The sequence below is a fragment of the Leucoraja erinacea genome, chromosome 3, assembly GCF_028641065.1.
Source record: "Leucoraja erinacea ecotype New England chromosome 3, Leri_hhj_1, whole genome shotgun sequence".
Taxonomy (NCBI): domain Eukaryota; kingdom Metazoa; phylum Chordata; class Chondrichthyes; order Rajiformes; family Rajidae; genus Leucoraja; species Leucoraja erinaceus.
In genome coordinates this window covers 49,065,999-49,087,082 of record NC_073379.1, presented here as the reverse complement: position 1 = coordinate 49,087,082, position 21,084 = coordinate 49,065,999, and the positions used below count along the sequence as shown (strand labels likewise).

Here is a 21,084-nt window from a genome sequence, read left to right as displayed (position 1 = left end):
TTATTACTCGATGATATACACAACATGCTGGAGTAACTCAGTGGGTCAGGCAGCATCTCTGGAGAAAAGGAATAGTTGACGTTTTGAGTCAAGACTGTTCAGATTGAGAGTCAGGGGAGAGGGAAACCACAGGTATGAAAAGGTTCAGGACAAAACCCTCTCCCCTGACTTGGTATGAAGAAGGGTCTCGACCCAAAATATCACCTATTCCTTTTCTCCAGAGATGCTGCCAGTATTTTGTGTCTATCCTTGATGTAAACCAGCATCTGCAGTTCTTTCCTATACATTTATTACTTTATGCTTGACTTTAGCCATTACAGTAAAATAAATAACAATATAACAATTTAAAATACTGTGTAAAGTGAAGTGCAGGTTGCTTTCCAGACCATATTAATTCTAAACTACTAAATAAAGTGGTATTTTCACATCCCATGTTACTAATGGAAATGAAAATGTTTTAAACTAAACAGTGGGGGGGGGGGGGGGGGGGGGGGGGGGGGGGGGGGGAGTCAACAACATGGAAGTGTATGCGTGCCGTTAATGGGAAAGAGAGTGTAGGAAAGGTCACGTTTAAACTAACAAGGCAGGGGGATGGGAACCAATGCAAGGAGACAGTGGGACATAAAAGGATGACAGAAGCAAAATGTAGAATGGAGATAAGAAAAACAAACCTGAAAGCTTTGTGCCTTAATGCGAGGAGCATTCGTAATAAGGTGGATGAATTGAATGTGCAGTTAGTAGTTAAGGAATATGATATAGTTGGAATTACGGAGACATGGCTCCAGGGTGACCAAAGCTGGGAGCCAAACATGCAGGGGTATTCGATATTCAGGAAGGATAGACAGAAAGGAAGAGGAGGTGGGGTGACATTGCTGGTTAAAGAGGAGTTTAATGTAATAGCAAGGAAAGACATTAGCTTGGATGCTGTAGAATCAGTGTGGGTAGAACTGTGAAATAGCCAACTGCAGAAAACGCTTGTTGGAGTTGTATACAGACCACCAAACAGCAGTAAGGAGGTTGGGGATAGGATCAAGCAGGTAATTAGGGATGCGTGTAGCAAAGGTACAGCAGTTATCATGGGTGATTATAATCTACATATAGATTGGGCAAACCAAATTCAGTCTGAAGAAGGGTTTCGGCCCGAAACGTTGCCTATTTCCTTCGCTCCATAGATGCTGCTGCACCTGCTGAGTTTCTCCAGTACTTTTGTCTACCTTCGATTTTCCAGCATCTGCTGTTCCTTCTTGAACACATTGGTAGCAGTGCTGAGGAGGAAGAATGGAATGTATACGGGATGGTTCTTTAAACCAATTTGTAGAAGAAACGATTAGAGGACAGGCCATCCTAGACTGGGTATTGTGTAATGAGGAAGGATTAGTTAGCGATCTTGTTGTGCAAAGCTCCTTGGGCAACAGTGACCATAATATGGTGGAATTCTGCATTAGGATGGGAAGTGACACGGTTAATTCAGAGACTCGGGTTCTGAACTTAAAGAAAGGAGACTTTGAAGGTATGTGACGGGAATTGGCAAATTATACTTAAAGAGTTGCGGTGGAGATGCAAAGCGCGTGGATAAACTCCAAAAAATTGTTCATCCCTGTTTGGTGAAAAAATAAAAGGGGGAAGGTGGCTCAACCGTGTCTAATGAGGGAAATCGAGGATAGTGTTAAATCCAAGGAAAAGGCATAAAATTGGACAGAGGAAGCAGCAAACCGGGGGACTAGGAGAAATTTAGAACTCAATAGAGGAGGACAAAGGGGTTAATTAAGAGGGGGGAATAAAGAGCATGGAAGAAAGCTTGCAAGGAATATAAAAAGCTTCTTTAGATATATAAAAAGGAAAAGATTAGTGAAGACAAATGAAGGTCCCTTATTTTCAGAGGCAGGTGAATTTATAGATAGAATCAAAGAAATGTCAGAACAGTTAAACGAGTACTTTGGTTCTGTCTTCACTAATGAAGACACAAACAATCTCCCAGAAATACTAGGGGACCGAGGATTTAGTGGGAGGGAGGAACTGAAAGGAATCCACATTAGTCAGGAAATGGTGTTAGGCAAACTGTTGGGACTGAGGGCAGATAAATGCATCCCAGAATACTCAAGAAATCGTGGATGCGTTGGTGACCATTTTCCAATGTTCTCTCGACTCTGGATCAGTTCCTATGGACCGCAGGTTAGTCAATGTAACTCCACTTTTTAAGAAAGGAGGGAGAGAGAAATCAGGGAATTATAGACCAGCTAGCCTTGCATCGATAGTGGGGAAGATGCTTGAGTGGATTGTTAAAGATGTAATAGCAGTGCATTTGGATAGCAGTGACAGGATCAGTCAAAGTCAACATGGATTTATGAAGGTGAAATCATGCATGACTAATCTTCTGGAATTTTTTGAGGATGTAACAAGTAGAATGGATAAGGAGAGCCAGTAGATGTGGTGTATCTGGACTTTCAAAACCCCTTTGACAAAGTCCCACATCAGAGATTAGTGTATAAAATTGGAGCACATGGTATTGAGGGTAGGGTATTGACATGGATAGAGAACTGGTTGGCAGACAGGAAGGAAAGAGTAAGAATTAACAGGTCCTTTTCAGAATGGCAGGCAGTGACAGGTGGGGTGCCGCAAGGCTCGGTGCTGGGACTCCAGTTATTTGCAATATATATTAACGGTTTCGATGAGGGAATTAAATGAAACATCTCCAAGTTTGCAGATGACACGAAGCTGGGTGGCAATGTGGGCTGCAATGAGGATGCTATGAGGCTGCAGGGTGCATGGCAGATGCAGTATAATATGGATAAATGTGAGGTTATGCAATTTGGTGGCAAAAACAGGAAGGCAGATTATTATCTGAATGGTTTAAGAAAGAACTGCAGATGCTGGAAATACCGAAGGTAGATAAAAAATGCTGGAGAAACTCAGCGGGTGAGGCAGCATGTATGGAGAGAAGGAATAGGTGATGTTTCGGGTCGAGACCCTTCTTCAGACTGATGTGGGGGGGGGGGGGGGGGGGGAGAAGAAAGGAAGGGGCGGAGACAGTGGGCTGTGGGAGAGCTGGGAAGGGGATGGAAAGGAGGAAGAAAGCAAGGACTACCTGAAATTGGAGGTCAATGTTCATATCGCTGGGGTGTAAACTACCGAAGCGAAATATGAGGTGCTGCTCCTCTAATTTGTGGTGGGACTCACTCTGGCCATGGAGGAGGCCCAGGACAGCAAGGTCGGATTCGGAATGGGATGGGGAGTTGAAGTGCTGAGCCACCAGGTATGTTAATGTGAACTGTGTGGAGTTGTTGGGCGAATCGATTGCCAAGCCTGCGCTTGGTCTCACCAATGTAGAGCAGTTGACACCTAGAGCAGCGGATGCAATAGATGGGGTTGGAGGAGATGCAGGTGAACCTCTGTGTGGCAAATGCTTGATTAAAGAGAATTCTGCAGGTGCTTGGCTGAGCACCTGCAGAAACAGGCCCTTCAGCCCACCGAGCCACACTAGTTCTACGTTATCTATCACTCGTTCTCATCCTGTGTTTCATTCACCTTTGATCTTTGTTTCAAGCAAAGGTGTGCAAGTGCAAAACTAAATTGGTTTGACATGCTTCTCTCTCTATGAATTTCAACACAATGCGACAGAAAAGAATGTTTATAATGTTGTGGCTTACCATTGGGTAATTGAAGAAAGAGTCTTGATTTTCTTTTTAATTTGTATTTTACAGATAAACGAATTGGTGGATGCCCGTGATGTGGTCATTGGAGCCTGGTTTGAAGCTCACATTGTAAATATTTCACGGAGCACAAAGGGACAAAAGAATGACTCGGGAGATGCCAATGGAAATGAAAGGACAGGAGCATGTGCTCAGTATGCTAAAGATCCCTCGGACCAAGAGCAGTCACAGCACTGTAGTGGGATCACGTCAAATAATCTGGACAGTGCACCATCTACGTCTAATGTGGATTCTGCAGACAGTGATATTTTGTACCATATCAAATATGATGAGTAAGTCTAGTCCCCACTGCTTGAAGCCAACTGGGTTTTATTCTTGAAAACAGCAATGCCGTGTACAGAAACTTGAATACAGAAATGAAAAATACAAAGCTTAAGAAATATATCATCAAAATTAACTAGTTTTATCAAATAAAACATTGCACTTTATTTAACAGTAAATATTACCTCTAATTCAGTCAGGTAGATTTTAGTTTACTGATCAGGAATGCCAATATATCTTTTATTTGCATTGAAAAAAACCTTGGAGATTGTTTTTTTTTCCCCATTTCAATTGATAATTTTTTTCAGGATCTGAACATTGTTGGCAAGGTCAGCATTTTGGGTCATTTCTGATTACCCCAGATGGTGACAGCGACACCCTTCGTTGAACGTTTGCTGAACGTATTCCCACAGTTTTGTTGCAGAGGCAGTTCCAAGATTTGGACTGGCGGTAATGAGGGAAAGACAATATTTGAAAGTCAGGGTTGTGTGCATAGAGTCATAGAGCTGTACAGCATGGAAACAGGCCCATTGGCTCATCTTGTGCATGCCGACTAAGCTGGCGAACTGGGTTTGTAATCTTTTCCTGAATTTGGCCCATATCCTTCTAAATCCTTTGTACCCGTGCATCTGTCCACATCTTGGAGAGGAGGGGGGGGGGTCATACAAGGAGATGGTGATGCTATGCATCTCAGTTGGAGCTCCAAGGAAAATATAGGGGAAGTTGTCAACTATGATCATGACTCAACCTTGCTCTTGTGGGCCAGGCCAGGACAGGGCAAAAGAGTCTGGCAGAAGAAATCTTGCAATTAAAAATGACATTTATAATTGCCATGGATCAGGGAATTTGGAATATGGTCATACTTTAAACAATAATAATGACTCAAATGTTTACTTTAGGCATCAACCCCATTTATTGCTTTTTTCCTTTTGAAGTATGTTGAAACAAAGTGGGAAATGATGTTTTATGCCTCTCAGCAAAATATATGCTTGTGGTGAGATATGAATACATTCTGGAGAGCATGGGAATCGGGAGCAGCAGCTTGCGGAAAACAGAGAAGAGATGTGAATATTATGATATCATCTGTGGAAAGGAATGCCCTTTCAGAAGTACCTTGAATAATCTCTGCTGCTCAATTCATTACAATTTCATCTCCATTTCATCAGTAGAGAATAATGGAAAAGAGTGAGGAACTGTCTAAACCCCACCTTTTGATTGCGGCAAAGAGAAGTTGAAAGCCTCGTGTACATAGATTTTGAAAATGCTGGCTTATTGCTGACAAAAATCTAAACACTGCACTGCCAAGGTTTACAACCTTTTTATTCATGGCAGCCATACAGAGCGTTATAGCAGTTATATAATATTGTTAATGGGTTTCCTTTGAAAGAACATAGAACTACAGCATTGGAACTTGCTCTAAAACCCATTGATGACTTTGCCGATCCTGACACCAATTTAAACTAATCACTGCCTGCATGTGATCCATTCCCTGCATATACATGTGCCTATGTAAAAACATCTTAAGTGCTACTATCATATCTTCCTCCACCACCAGTCCTGGCATTGTGTTCCCTGCACTCAGCACTGTGTGTGTGTGTGTGTGTGTGTGTGTGTGTGTGCGCGCTAGCTGTGCACATCTCCTTTAACCCTTGCCCTCCCACCCACCTTAAAGCTATACCCCCATGTCTGTTCATTTCCAGTTTTTTTGGTGATAATGTCACTGTCATTTCTATTACTTCATAGCTTCTAGTCCATTTGCTCTGCATATTGAGTGACCTAAAATATCACACACCTCACAGGTTATCATCAAAATATAGTGTATTTTGAAACCCATCATAACTGCAGAGCATGATAGAATCCTTCGTCATCAACACAAAGGGGACAGTGCAATTCAATGGCAGCTTCTCTGAGCCCTTCGACCTGCAGTGGCGTCAAACAAGGCTGCGTCCCCGCTCCCACACTCTTTGGGATTTTCTTTGCTCTGCTCCTGAAACATGCCTTGGGCACTGCAACAGAGGGGATCTACCTGCGTAATAGATCAGATGGCAGGCTCCTCAACCTCACCCGCCTCAGAGCAAAGACAAAAGTACGTGAAGGTCTCATCAGAGACATGTTGTTTGCCGATGATGCTGCAGTTGTGTCCCACACCCAGCAGGAACTACAGTCACTGATGGACCGCTTCTATCGGGCATGCAAGGACTTCGTGCTGACCATCAGCCTGAAGAAGATGAACATCCTGGGGCAGGATACAGAGGCGCCGCCTGTCATCACCATCGACGACTATGAACTTGATGCCGTCCATCAGTTCACGTACCTCGGCTCCACCATCACCGACAACCTCTCCTTGGACACAGAGATTGATAAGAGGATCGGGGAAGGCAGCTACAACTCTCGCTCGCCTCACAACTCGAGTGTGGACCAACCCAAAGCCGACAGTGAAGACAAAGATAGCAGTCTACAACGCCTGTGTCAACAGCACGCTGGTGTACGGCAGTGAGACAAGGACTACAGATGCCAGGCAGGAGAGAAGACTCAACACCTTCCAACTGAGAAGCATCTGCCGTATCCTGGGCATATCCTGGCAAGACAGAGTGTCCAACGCCGAGATCCTGTCTCGCGCTGGCCTTCCCAGTATTTACACTCTACTCAGGCAGCGCAGACTGTGGTGGCTGGGCCATGTTCACCGCATGGAGGATGGCCATATTCCAGGAGACATCCTCTATGGAGAGCTGACATCTGGGAGGAGAACCATCGGCCGCCCCCAGCTACGTTACAAGGCTGTCTGCAAGAGAGACATGAAGGCGCTAGTCATCGATGTGGAGTCCTGGGAGAGCGTTGCAGCTGACCGCACGAGGTGGAGGGGTACCCTGAAACAACATCTCAAAACGGGGGAAGAGAAACTGTTGAACGCAGCGGCAGACAAGCGGGCACGCAGAAAGGAGCGCAGCGACTTCAACAAACCAGAGACCACACACAAATGTGACCTTTGCGACAGAGACTGTCATTCCCGCATTGGTCTCTTCAGCCACAAGCGATGCTGCTCCAGCCGAGGTTTGGAGCAAGCAGCCAACAACTAGGATGCATCACCCATGGTCAGTCATGACCGAGGGGGGCCTACTAGTCTATTTGCTGTGCATATTGAGTAACCTAAAATATCACGTTATCATCAAAATATTTATTGTATTTTGAAACCTATTGGTATTAAATGCCGCATTCAAAATCTTTGTCGACATGTTCCTAATTTCTTACCTCTGAAATGTTGGTTGCTTGGTGAGTTTGCTTTCAGACACTGTTGCCATGGTCTCTGTTGTGATTAAGAATTTGGCAGATTCTCATCCTGCTGCTGGTTGAGCAATATAAAACACATACATGGCAAGAGCGCTTCTAATCATTGTGTGATCGAGTCTGGTAGTTGGGTTGATCAATTCATCTGGTCTGTGCTCCTGTCCAAACCCAGAGCTGACCCGTGATTGCTCGGCTTGTCAGACATCACTACTTGTCCCAGCAGTTCCTTCTGGACAAGTTGACAAATATTCAATTGATGAAGAGTTGACTTTGAGACTTACGCATCTCTGTCTATGAATCGCTCACACAGATGGTGCTTCGTCATCTTTCATGGGTTGCTGCAAAGTAATCCAACTACAGCACTCCAGTAATCCATTACCATTTGAAACCCCTCTTTCCAACTTCTCTAACTTGTTGACAGGTCAGGGAGAGGCGCAAAAGTGAGTCTCTCAGTATGTTTGAACCTAAGCAGCAGGGACAAGGATATCACCATCTACTTTAATAGTTGTATTCTTTGTCAATGTTATCTTTCTGCTATAATGGCTTGAATACCAGAAGAAAGTTAGAGTATATTGCATTAGAAGGAACTGCAGATGCTGGTTTAAACCGAAGAAAGACACAAAAAGCTGGAGTAAGTCAGCAGCATCTCTGGAGAGAAGGAATGGGTGACGTTTTGGGTCGAGACCCTTCTTCAGACTGGTTAGGGATAAGTGAAACGAGAGATATAGATCAAATGCAGACTGGGCGATCATTTCGCAGTACACCTTCGCTCAGCGCTCCTGAACCAACCTGATGTCCCGGTTGTTGGACACTTTAATTCTCCTTCCCATTCCTACACAGACCTTTCTGTCCTCAGTCTCCTCCATTGTCAGATGCAATTGGAGGAACAGCATCTCATATTTCGTTTGGGCAGCTTACATCCCAGTGGTATGAATATCGATTGATCTCACTTCAGTTAGCCCCGACATTCCCACTCTCTATATCCCTCCCCCACCCAAGTCGCATTAGCTTCTCATTTTCACCCTAAAAATAGCTTACAATGGCGTTTCCTTATTATCGTTACTTTTTTGCATATCTTTCATTCATTGTTCTTTATCTCTCCACATCACAATCTATATCTTTTGTTTCCCTTATCCGTAACCAGTCAGAAAAAGGGTCTCGACCCGAAACGTCACCCATTTCTTCTCTCCAGAGATGCTGCTGGGCCCGCTAAGTTATTCCAGCTTTTTGTGTCTATTTAAGAGTATATTGCTTTGATATTTAGGAGGCCAGGTCTTTGACGGCATTTCAGAAATTATACTTTGGCAAAGAGGATCTCGTAGTTCCGCGTATCTTCTGACCAACAATACACCAAGCTTTTCCTTTTCAATTTTCCAACCCATACCCTTTGCCACTGTTGTGTATTTGTTTACCTCAGGGTTTAAAAAGCCAAACATTGCAACCTTCATTTGAAAGATTTTAATTCTTGTTGACTGTCTCTCTCTCTGACTTGTCAACTAGTTCAGGACTAAATTATTTAAATTCCTGTATATGTCCCATAGCATCCACAGATATGACTGGAATTTTGAAAGCTCTCCACTGCCTTGTACTTTGAAAATTCTGCTGAATAAATCCTGATCAGGAAGTTGAGACTGACGTGGCCATAAAAACCATCCAATGGTTGCAAATCTTTGCGGAATTCACACACAAACATTGTAATAGGAGGATTTGCAGAAGGATGGGATACGGGATAATCATGAGTGAATTGTCTTTCTGCTGACTGGTTAGCACGCGACAAAAGCTTTTCACTGTACCTCGGTACACGTGACAATAAACAAAACTACGCAATATACACAATTGCACAACTACACAACACAATAAACTACACAACTACACAATATACATTGCACCACGGCAAAGTCGGCGGGCAATCTCAAACGTTCACTCTTGTTAACAAAACTCATGCACCCAACTTCACCACACTCAATAGCCGACCTAAAATGTACCCAACTTAGAAAGTTCCGGGGTAGACACAAATGCTGGAGTAACTCAGCGGGTGAGGCAGCATCTCTGGAGAGAAGGAATGGGTGACGTTTTGGGTCGAGACCCTTCTTCAGACTGATGTCCGGAGAGGGGGCGGGACATAGGTAGAATATAGGCGGAGACATTAAGACTAGTGGGAGAACTGGGAAGGGGAAGGGGATGGAGAGAGAAAGCAAGGGCTATCTGAAGTTAGAGAAGTCAATGTTTGTACCGCTGGGGTGTAAAGTACTCAAGCAAATTTTTTCCTCCAATTTGCACTGGGCCTCACTCTGACAATGGAGGAGGCCCAGGACAGAAAGGTTAGATTGGGAATGGGAGGGGGAGTTGTAGTGATGAGATCAGGTAGGTTAAGACGGACTGAGCGGAGGGGATCAGTGAAACGATTGCCAAGCCTGCGCTTGGTCTCGCCGATGTAGAGAAGTTGACACCAGGAACAGCGGATACAGTAAATGAGGTTGGAGAAGGTGCAAGTGAACCTCTGCCTCACTTGAAAAGACTATTTGTCCTTGGATGGAGTCGAGGGGGGAGGTAAAGGGACAGGTGTTGCATCTCCTGCGGTTGCAGGGGAAAGTACCTGGGGAGGGGGTGGTTTGGGTGGGAAGGGACGAGTTGACCAGGGCATTTTGGAGGGAACGGTCTCTGCGGAAAGCAGAAAGGGGTGGAGATGGGAAGATGTGGCCAGTAGTGGGATCCCGTTGGAGGTCGCAAAAATGTTGGAGGATTATATGCTGTATGCGACAGCTGATGGGGTAGAAGGTGAGAGCGAAGCTGCGGGATATCGAGGAGACCCTAGTGAGAGCCTCGTCTATAATGGAAGAGGGGAACCCTTGTTTCCTAAAGACTGAGGACATCTCTGATGCCCTGGTATGGAAATCCTCATCCTGGGCGCAGATGCGGCGTAGACGGAGGAATCGAGAGTACAGGATAAAGTCGTTACAGGAAGCAGGGTGGGAAGAAGTGTAGTCAAGATAACTATGGGAGTCAGTGGGTTTGTAGCAGATGTCGGTCAGAAGTCTGTTTCCTGTGATGGAGACAGTAAGATCTAGAAACGGTAGGGAGATGTCGGAGATACAAACTTAAAGCACACGGTATTGGGGGTTCAGTATTGATGTGGATAGAGAACTGGCTGGCAGACAGGAAGCAAAGAGTACAACTAAACGGGTCCTTTTCACAATGGCAGGCAGTGACTAGATTTAGATGAGGGAATTGAATGCAACATCTCCAAGCTTGCGGATGACACGAAGCTGGGGGGCAGTGTTAGCTGTGAGGAAGATGCTAAGAGGCTGCAAGATGACTTGGATAGGCTGGGTGAGTGGGCAAATGCATGGCAGATGCAGTATTATGTGGATAAACGTGAGGTTATCCACTTTGGTGGCAAAAACAGGAAAGTGGACGATTATCTGAATGGTGGCCGATTAGGAAAAGGGGAGATGCAACAAGACTGGGTGTCATGGTACACCAGTCATTGAAAGTAGGTATGCAGGTGCAGCAGGCAGTGAAGAAAGCTAGCATGGTATGTTAGCATTCATAGCAAAAGGATTTGAGTATAGGAGCAGGGAGGTTCTACTGCAGTTGTACAGGGTCTTGGTGAGACCACACCTGGAGTATTGCGTACAGTTTTGGTCTCTTAATCTGAGGAAAGACATTCTTGCCGTAGAGGGAGTACAGAGAAGGTTCACCAGACTGATTCCTGGGATGTCAGGACTTTCATATGAAGAAAGACTGGGTAGACTCGGCTTGTACTCTTGTACTCGCTAGAATTTAGAAGATTGAGGGGGGATCTTATTGAAACTTACAAAATTCTTAAGGGGTTGGACAGGCTAGATGCAGGAAGATTGTTCCCGATGTTGGGGAAGTCCAGAACAAGGGGTCACTGTTTAAGGATAAGGGGGAAATCTTTTAGGACCGAGATGAGAAAAACATTTTTTACACAGAGAGTGGTGAATCTCTGGAATTCTCTGCCACAGAAAGTAGTTGAGGCCAGTTCATTGGCTATATTTAAGAGGGAGTTAGATGTGGCCCTTGTGGCTAAAGGGATCAGGGGATATGGAGAGAAGGCAGGTACAGGATACTGAGTTGGATGATCAGCCATGATCATATTGAATGGCGGTGCAGGCTCGAAGGGCCGAATGGCCCACTCCTGCACCTTTTTGTATGTTCTATGTTTCTATGTCTGAAGGCAAAATACTGCGAGTGTCAGAGATCTAAATAGAAACAGAAAAGATGGGAAAGGTGAGCTGATGGGTGGATGAACCTGAAGTGTTACCTCTAGTTTTTATCAGTACATACTGTTCGATCTTCGCTGTTTTAAGAAAGTATTAACATGATCCGGTTATTGCACAATTACAAATTGCAGGGGAGTCTGTTAAAATAAAAAGGTAATCTGTTTTATTCCCTCACATTAAATGTAATTTTTGTCAATGTCTTTCTGCCCTTACTTTCAACGTGTGCAAGGAGCTCAAGGCCCTCATTGATTGAGTTGCCTGTGGTGATTCCCTCCTGCCAGCCCTCCAGGCAAAAATTCCCAGGTTCTCTCTGTACTTGTTATGTTTCTCTCAGATCTCTCACCTTTCTCTTTTCAAGCTCATTTCGTCATTTCAGAATTCTAGTCTCATCAGACAGTCACCCACCAACGTCCTTGATCTTTATGCATAGGAAGGAACTGCAGATGCTGTTTTATACTGAAGTTAGACACAAAATCCTGGAATAACCCAACGGGTCAGACAGTAGCTCTGGCGAAAAGGAATAGTTGACGTTTTGGGTCGGTACCGTCTTCAGATTCCGGGCCGGAATCTTTCTTCAGACCAAGGAAGGGTTTAGACCCGAACGTCACCTATTCCTTTTCTCCAGTGATGCTGCCTGGCCCGCTGAGTCACTCCAGCATTTTGTGACCATCCTTGACTTTTATGTTAGCTGATACCATTTGAATTGAAGCAGGTAGACACAAATTGCTGCATTAACTGAGCGGGACAGGCAGCATGTCTGGAGAGAAGGAATGGGTGACATTTTGGGTTGAGACCCTTCTTAAGAATAGTCAATTAATGCAATTGCTTGTTAATTTCATTGGCCACCCATGTTGAGGTAGCAGTTGTGTTCTTCATGCTGTCTGTTTACTGCGGGAATAAAAATACGTTTTTTTTGTCCCCGGCTCTAATTCAAGAAGGTGTTTTTCCTGCTAAATGGTGTCATGAAATTGACAAGCAATTGTTCTATTGACACGTACAATGATACTGCAGTAAACAATGTAACATACAACCATTACTATTTTTAGTTTACAGTAACAAAATTAAACTTTTAAGTGGTCCTCTAATTCGCAATCGAAATTGTGTTTTGTTTACGTGTGTTTTGTTTATGTGTGTTTATGCAGAACCAATTTATTCTGCATAATGCAACTATTGTTTCCTGATTCATCACTCGCATTAACTCCAATTCATGTCATGGAAGTGCGCATTATAGCGGAGACTCCTGCACATGGGAGTGAATTCTGCTACAAGGGGATGATAGGACACCTGAACAAGCGGTGCACAGCTTGTTGTGGCTAATTGTATGTAAACAGGGTATATTAAGTCATGAAGCAGATGTTTTTCTATTTGATTGTGCTGCCTCCCCTCCTCTCGCTGCTCCACATGCGCCACACCTCTGATACTCCTAGCCCATTTTCCAGACCTGTGCCCACCAGCAATGCATCTCGGTCTTGCATCACAACACACCTGCGTCCATTATATTACAAAACGGCAGGCCTGTGCCCGCCTGTACGGTACACCTGGATGGAGAGCTGGGTGTGGTGTTGGATCTCGATGTCTCATCATCCTTGCATTTCCTGACCCAAGTCATGTCCATTCCCTTCTCCAGGGCACAGTGTTGTTAGAGTTTGACATTGAGTGAGCTGTAATGATAGCGAGCACTGGCAAGAAGGATCCCTGCTGCAGGCTCTATATTGTTACTACACATCTAAACTGACTTTACTGTGTTATGAACTAAACTTAACAAAGATCTCCTGCTGACTTTAAATCAGATAAAAAGCAATTACAGTGATTTTAGCATATTAAGTGCAAAAGTAATTGGATTAATTAAGAAGCCCCATTTTTGTGCATGTAGAATTTTTCTATTTAAATTTCTTATAACTTTTTGACAAATTAATTGTTGCTCAAGCATTGAGCAATCAGAGATTGTTGTTCAAGCATTCACATCTGATAGATCTGTAATTAATGTTAAATGGGCAGACGTGCCCTCACTCTCCCATCTTTGTTGAATAACTGAGTATCAATAACAATTTCCTAATTTGAAGGCATAATTCCTGAATTTGGGGAGCTTTGGAAAAATGTGATCAATGATTTGCAATTTATTTCTCCCTTTTAATTGGCTAATCTGTGCACTGGTAACACAGCTAGAAATCAAGATGTGCCCCCAGGAATGAGAGTGCTAATGTGATCCGTTCTAAAAGAGTCATTACACACTGCCCTGTCATTGGGGTCAGGTATCGGTGGTGTAATGCACTTTCATTGGCTGGGTGAATGTAAAGAACAGAGCAGTCTTCACCAAGGTGTCTGGATGCATTTGATAAGCTGGTAACTTTTAACAATTTTTTTAGGTTTGCAGTCAAAATATTTATTTCCCAGCCTGAGAGTGCACAACCTCATCTGTGTTCTGCGGCATCAAATGCTGTGTACTTGTATCAGCAAGGCGGCACAGTGGCGCAGCGGTGGAGTTGCTGCCTTACAGCGCCAGAGACCCAGATTCGATCCTGACATCAGATGCTGTCCTCACGGAATTGGTATGTCCTTCCTTGACCACGTGGGTTTTTTCCGGGTGCTCTGGTTTCCTCCCACACTTCATGGAGGTACAGGTTCGTAGGTTAATTGGCTTTGGTAAGTTGTAAAAAAATTTGCCCCCAGACCGTAGGATAGCGTTAGTGTGCGGGGTGATCACTGGGCATCTCAGACTCTGTGGGCCGAAGGGCCTGTTTCCGTACTGCATCTCTAAAGTCTAAAGTCACTAAACATGTTTAGGTTTGGTTTAGTTTAGAGATACAGCATGGAAACGGGCCCTTCGGCCCACTGAGTCCGTACCGACCAGCGATCCTCGCACATTAACGTTACCCTACACAGAGTAGGGACAATTTTTGCATTTATACCTACAAATCTGTACCTCTTTGGAGTGTGAGAGGAAAACAAAGGTCTCAGAGAAAACCCATGCAGTCACAGGGAAAACGTACAACTAACTCCGTATAGAAAGCACCTGTAGTCACGGAATTGTCAGGATTGAATCTGGGTCTCTGGCGCTGTAAGGCAGTAGCTCTACTACTATGCAACTGTACCGCCCCCAGCCCAGTGTTTGAATATTTAACTATTTGAAAACTAAGCAATGCTATTTTGTCCATTGTTATTTTATGTTTTAAAAGATGCATCCATTAAGTTTGTATTAACATTCTCGTTAAACATTAAATTTTATCAGACAGAAGAAGTCGAGGGTCTAAGATAATCTGAGGGGAAGGTAGTTTTACTCAACCATGTTTTTAAATGAATGCAAAGAAAAAGCCAAGTGAGCTATTTCTGGATTCTTTGTTGATGTGTGTTAGTATTCTTGCTTTTGTCGTAGTCCCAAGGAGTTTGCCATCAAATCAGATTTGGAGAAAATAGCTTCCCCAAGGCTAATTCTTGCAAGAAATGGTGTGAGCTCTGTTTCATGTTCTCTGGTGTACATATAGTCTTAAAATGCTAATAATTCATCATATTTGATCAGATGAAAATTCTTGCGGTTAAAGTTGTCTTACATTTCCTCATTTGGAAAGTTGTTTTCATTGAGGTGAGAACTCTTAACACAAAGATCATTTATCCTTGGATAGCAGCCGGAGGAACCCATCCAGGTGAATGGTCCCAGGCTGAAACGTCGACTGTCCTTTTCCCTCTGCAGATCCTGGCTGACTCGCTGAGCTGTTCGAGCAGAACTCTTTTCTATTCGCTATGAATTCCTACATCTGCAGTCACGCATGGTTCATTTGCCCTTGGAGCTGTGGGTATCTAAGCCATCATGTGTAGTTAAGAGTTTGTTCCATGTGACACTGAAATGGAGTAGCTATAAGAGATTGATGTGGCTTGGCATTCTGTATCACACAGGAATATTTTGCCTGTTAGCCTGAAGATATACAGTGCCCTCCATAATGTTTGGGACAAAGACCCATGATTTATTTATTTGCCTCTGTACTCCACAATTTAAGACTTGTAATAGAAAAAAATCACACGTGGTTAAAGTGCACATTGTCAGATTTTAATATAGGCCATTTTTATATATTTTGGTTTCACTATGTAGAAATTACAGTAGTGTTTATACATAGTCCCCCCATTTCTGTATTGCAGCCATCTTTAGCTTATGCTTGTTCTGGGGGCTAGTCCCCTTCAGTTTTCCCTTCAGTATATAAAAGGCATGCTCAGTTGGGTTCAGATCGGGTGATTGACTTGGTCACTCAAGAATTGACAATTTTTTAACTTTGAAAAACTCCTTTGTTGCTTTAGCAGTGTGTTTGGGATCATTGTCTTGCTGTAGAATGAACTGCCGGCCAATGAGTTTTGAGGCATTTCTTTGAACTTGAGCAGATAGGATTCAGAATTCATTATGCTACTACCATCAGCAGTTGTATCATCAATGAAGATAAGTGAGCCAGTTCCTTCAGCAGCCATATATGCCCAGCCATAACACCCCCACCACCGTGTTTCACTGATGAGGTGACATGCTTTGGATCTTGGGCAGTTCCTTCTCTCCTCCATACTTTGCTCTTGCCATCATTCTTATATGTTAATCTTCGTCTCATCTGTCCACAAAACCTTTTTTCCAGAACTGTGGTTGCTCTTTTAAGTACTTCTTGGCAAACTAACCTGGCCATCCTATTTTTACAGCTAACCAGTGGTTTGCATCTTGCAGTGTAGCCTCTGTATTTCTGTTCATAAAGTCTTCTACGGACAGTGGTCATTGACAAATCCACCTTTCCCGGAGTCGGGTCCAGAGCTTTAGCAGCGGGCGCAGCGCAGACTCTCCATCGCGGAGCCGGGCGATCCTTTGCCGGGGGTCGCTAGAAGAAGTGCTCCGACTGCCGGCCTGCGGCCTATAACATACTGAAGCCGCGGTCTACGGAACTTCTAGCCGTGTGGACTTTAAGAGCTCCGACCGCCAGCCTGCGGCCTATATCATCGTGAACCTCCGGTCTCCGGTAGGAAGCGGCCAATTTGGGCCCTCCAAGCCACAGAGTGTCCGTCCGTCCCAACATCGAAGTTTCGAGCATCCTGATGAGTGGGCCTGTACATCGGGTCATCCGTAGCAGCTACTGCGGAGGGTTCATGGCCCTGACCACGGTTGAACAAAGGAGGAGGACTGACAAAGTTATTGCCTTCCACCACAGTGACGAATGTTGATTCCACTGTGGTGGATGTTCGTGTTATATTCTATTGTGTTTTGTGCTCTTTTGTTTGTATGGCTGCATGGTAAATCAAATTCCACTGTACCTTAATTGGTGCATGTGGCAATAAATGTGAACTTGAACTTAAACACCTGACTCCTGAAGAGAGTTTCTGATCTGTCGGACAGGTATTTGGGGATTGACGGGTCACTGTCCTAAACATTATGCAGGGCATTGTGCTTCTGGATATGTTGGTGTGATAACAGATTTGGAAGGTATGCACAGATTAACATTCAACAGTCAATATGTGTCTTTGAAATGTATTCACTTTCAAGATTGCAGGTGAATTGTAAATAAACTAGTGTTTTCTGATTCATTTGTTTGTTATTTCATGGTCTTCTGTCTTCTGATGTATTGGTTAACACTATTCTAATATCGAGATATAATGTGGCACTGCTCCAGGTTCAATAAACCACGGGTAAATTTAACCGAAGTGTACATTGTGTCGACGACATTTGTATTCTGAGGAAGAAAACAATCATTGCTTAGTCGTTTTACTTTGCTAATTTGGTATTCTGGTTAATTTTACTTTTTCTTTCCTCTTTCCAGTTATCCAGAAAATGGAATAGTGGATATGTATCCAGAAAATGTTCGGCCAAGAGCAAGGACTATTTTGAAGTGGGGTGAGCTGCGAATAGGACAAACTGTGATGGTAAATTACAACTTAGAGTTACCAGAGGAACGTGGTTTCTGGTTTGATGCAGAAGTTACTGATCTGAAGGAGACATCAAGGACAAATAAAGAAATCTTTGTTAAAATTCTTATGGGGTAAGCATTCAACGGCATGCATTGCAGAATGTTTACATGTGCAGTCAGTGTGGATGCAATACGCTGGTGTTATAATCTGCAAAATGACATCGAGGATATCGTCTATGTGAGTACAATAAAGCATTTACGTCACAAGAGTGAGACAATAGAGTAAAAGATTGCTTCTCTGTTTTTGTGATCACACTTTTGTTTACTTTGAGAAAGAAAATTTGCATCGTATTGAAAATTAAAAATCACCCTAATGTAGTGACATTGTTGACCAAGCAGGAACAGGTATAACATGCCCAAGTGTAAAGATTATTAAAAATAATCTAACTGTTAGAAAGTGCATTTGATTTCGGTAGATGTGGGCAACAAACCATTGTTTATTGCAAATTCAACTATCTGCTTCCGCATGTACGGAACATGTGTGAGGTGGAATCCAATTTACATTGAAACATGACAATTTTTGAAAATAAAAAAACTTTTTTATTTTTTGAAGGATGTAGAGAAATTTTCTGAGAAGAATTGGGTAAACTGGTGAAAACTAAAAATAATCAACTTTAACTTGGTGAGATTATTACTAACCCAATAGAACCAGGCTGTACATGTCAAGTACAAGGATAATTAAAGATTCTGTTTTAAAAAGCGATGATTACTATTCACTGTTAAAACTGTTGTTATGTGACATTTGACTGCTTACAAAAACTAGTACTGCTTTTTAATCACAATGACGGAAAAAAAAATTCTATGGGTGCTAGATATTTTAAATACAAAAATAATAGGCAGGTCAGGTGGCAACTCGGATGAAAGAATTGAGTGCAATGGAGCTGAAAATGTCTTGCAAGCAATTTCTGTTTAGGGGTGGGAGGGGAATTGGTAGTATTACTCATGATCTAAATAACAGTCAGTCCCTGGGTTGCGTAAGTGTTTCGTTCACTATCTGTAAGACGATTTCTGCACCTCAGAAATGTCAGTTTCTGTAGATACCCACGTCGTATTTGTGCTATTTTTTTTCTTTTCATTGAATAATAACCTTAACACTGCCCATAATTATACAAGGGGAATATACATACTGTACCCATTCATTAACTAATGTCTTGCAACATTTAATTATTATTAGACTAAGTGGGACCCGTTGGGTCCCATGTTCACACGGGAGGGCTGGTCCCCCAACGCAATATTCCACCTCTCCACCAATTCCAATATTGGTGGCCAGTGGGGGGGGGGTCTTTCTGGAGTGCTGGTATGGGTGTTGTTGGCTGCAGGGACTACTGGTCTCCAGAGGGCTAGTATGGACACTGTGGGCCAAATGGATTCTTGGGGTGGCAGCTCAGTCCCTCAAGCCTGATGTGCTGACAGCTCACTCACGGCTGGAGGGCTGGCAGTTGACTCACGTCTATTCCTTGAAATTCAATTTCAAGCAGAGTGCAAGGCCACCAAATTCAAATCCATTTTCCTACCATTTCAAGCAGGGTGCAAGGCCACAAAATTCAAGTGCAGTTTAATACCACTTCAAGCAGGGTGCAAGGCCACAAAATTCAGGATAATCTAAAATCAATGTAGTGCAAACAGGAAGTTGTCAAGTTTAGCCAAACAACCATCTTCACTGCCTTTTTACTTCAACCCCAAACCCCCCAACAACCATTTACACTGTTTTTTTACTTCAACCCCAAAAACCCCCAAGCAACCATTTGCACTGCCTTTTTACTTCAAACCAACCATATTTTCATTTTCAAACCTCTTTAAGGGCACTCACAGTTGAGTAGACATTTGTTCAGTGTTATTCAGAGCTCAGAGAGACGTGAACCTCTCGCTTTCTCCATCTTGCAGAGACTGAGTGAGGCACACCACTTCCAGGTTTTATAGTCCCTCCCCCTCCTACCAACAGGGGCAGCAGAGAGAATGGCAACATTTTTTAAAACATTAATACCTCTCTGATTTTTCATCAATGGGAAAAAATCCTGCAGTCCAGGCAGGTGGAGGGGGGCTCTGAGCGAGGTAGCCAAAAATGAAGGCCGTGGGTGGCGGCGTTCTCTCGGAAATCACAGCACAGCGAGCCAAAAGCGGTCAAGATCAGACTTTTAGTAATATAGATATCACTAGCTTGAAAACAGCTTTGAAAATGTATGGGAGAATTTGCATAAAGTCGGATTCCTTAAGTCAGGTAATTTGTAACTTGGGGAACTCTTGTAGTTGCATTTAATATTGAGCCTAGAACCCTGTAAAATGCATAATTGAAATATGATGTATTGTTTCCCATCACTTGGTACACTACAGGGGGCTAAGGAAATAGTGACAACAAAACAAAAAGCTCAAAGGACCATGGAGAGCTTGGGTTCATGTTATTGATTGAGCATAGATGCTTCTTAAAGAAGTTACTCATTTTGGATTGGCCTCCTTGGTGTGGACCAGACCACATCGTTGGCAGTAAATGCAGCATGCTAATTTTAAAGAAAGGCAACTAGAATTGCTGTTTCTCACAAAAGTGTGTTTGGGGCCATAAACTTTGCGAAGAGAGATGGTGAAAGGGCATTTGTTTTAATTCCTGGGGGTGCACAGAAAGATGCAATGGATGGCAAGGAGCCGATCCATCAGCAGGCGACTGGATGCCGCGAATAGTCATAGAACTATCCAGCATGGAATCAGGTCCTTCAGCCCAACTTGACCATGCCGACCAAGATGTCCTAGCTACGCTGGTCCCACCTGCCTGCGTTTGATGCATATCCCTCTAAAAAAATATTTTAAATGGTGTTGTAGTACCTGTCCCAACTACCTCCTCTGGCAGCACATTCCATATGCCCACTGCATGTCTTTGAACATAAAGGCTGATGAGTGTCCAGGTGACAACCAAGAAAGTCCAGCAGTGATTCTGGGAATAATACACAGGTGAGAGCAGAACATTGGAAACATGTTTGCATGGTTCTGCAGTCTTTCAAACTGAATTCTGGGGAGCACCTCAAAGGAAGACATTATTATCAAAGGAGTGATGATGGAGAAACCAGAGTAATGGAATACTGGGAGATGGTAATGGTGCAGGAACTATAGCAATGGGAACCGCAGAGTGCAGTTTATACTGATTGATATTTGACCTGGTGACTGGAGTAGAATTGCAGCACTAGGCAAATTATGTAACTTGGCAATTAATGTGAGATTGTTGATCAGATCTTCTGCAGCTGTCACCTCCTCTTTTTCCTTATTTTGCCCATGCCGACCAAGGTGTCCCATCTATGCTGGGACCATCAAAATGTCCCATCTACTCCTCCTCCACTTGCCTTTCATCTTCCTGTTCATCATTTTCCACCTCTTTCTTTTAGAACCCTTGTTTGGATGTTTACCTTGCTTTGGTCTGTCACTGGACAATTGCCCAGTCCTGTTTGATGCCAGGAAGAGATCAAAATAGATCTCACACGTGTGGAAGGAATGAGTTCTGTACACGCCAATAAGTTGCCAAGAAACGTTTCAGCATCAAGATGAATCACTCCTTGTAAATAATTGAAACCATCAACAAATATGGAAAAGCACTCAATTCACTGTACTTGGGCCCGATTTCTCCTCATGCATACAGTTACTGCCTTAAAAATATATATTTTTACATGAAATACCAGT

At 43.4% G+C, this 21,084-nt stretch overlaps 1 protein-coding gene across 1 annotated transcript in view; it reads left to right on the top strand.

The window, feature by feature from the left end:
• Positions 1-21,084, top strand: part of LOC129695559 (E3 ubiquitin-protein ligase UHRF1-like) — a 106,004-nt gene that overhangs the window by 43,858 nt on the left and 41,062 nt on the right. Inside the window, exons 3-4 of the mRNA XM_055632630.1 lie at positions 3,702-3,982; positions 17,278-17,496. Of these exons, the coding sequence (XP_055488605.1) occupies positions 3,702-3,982; positions 17,278-17,496 (500 nt within the window). The remainder of the gene's footprint in view (positions 1-3,701; positions 3,983-17,277; positions 17,497-21,084) is intronic.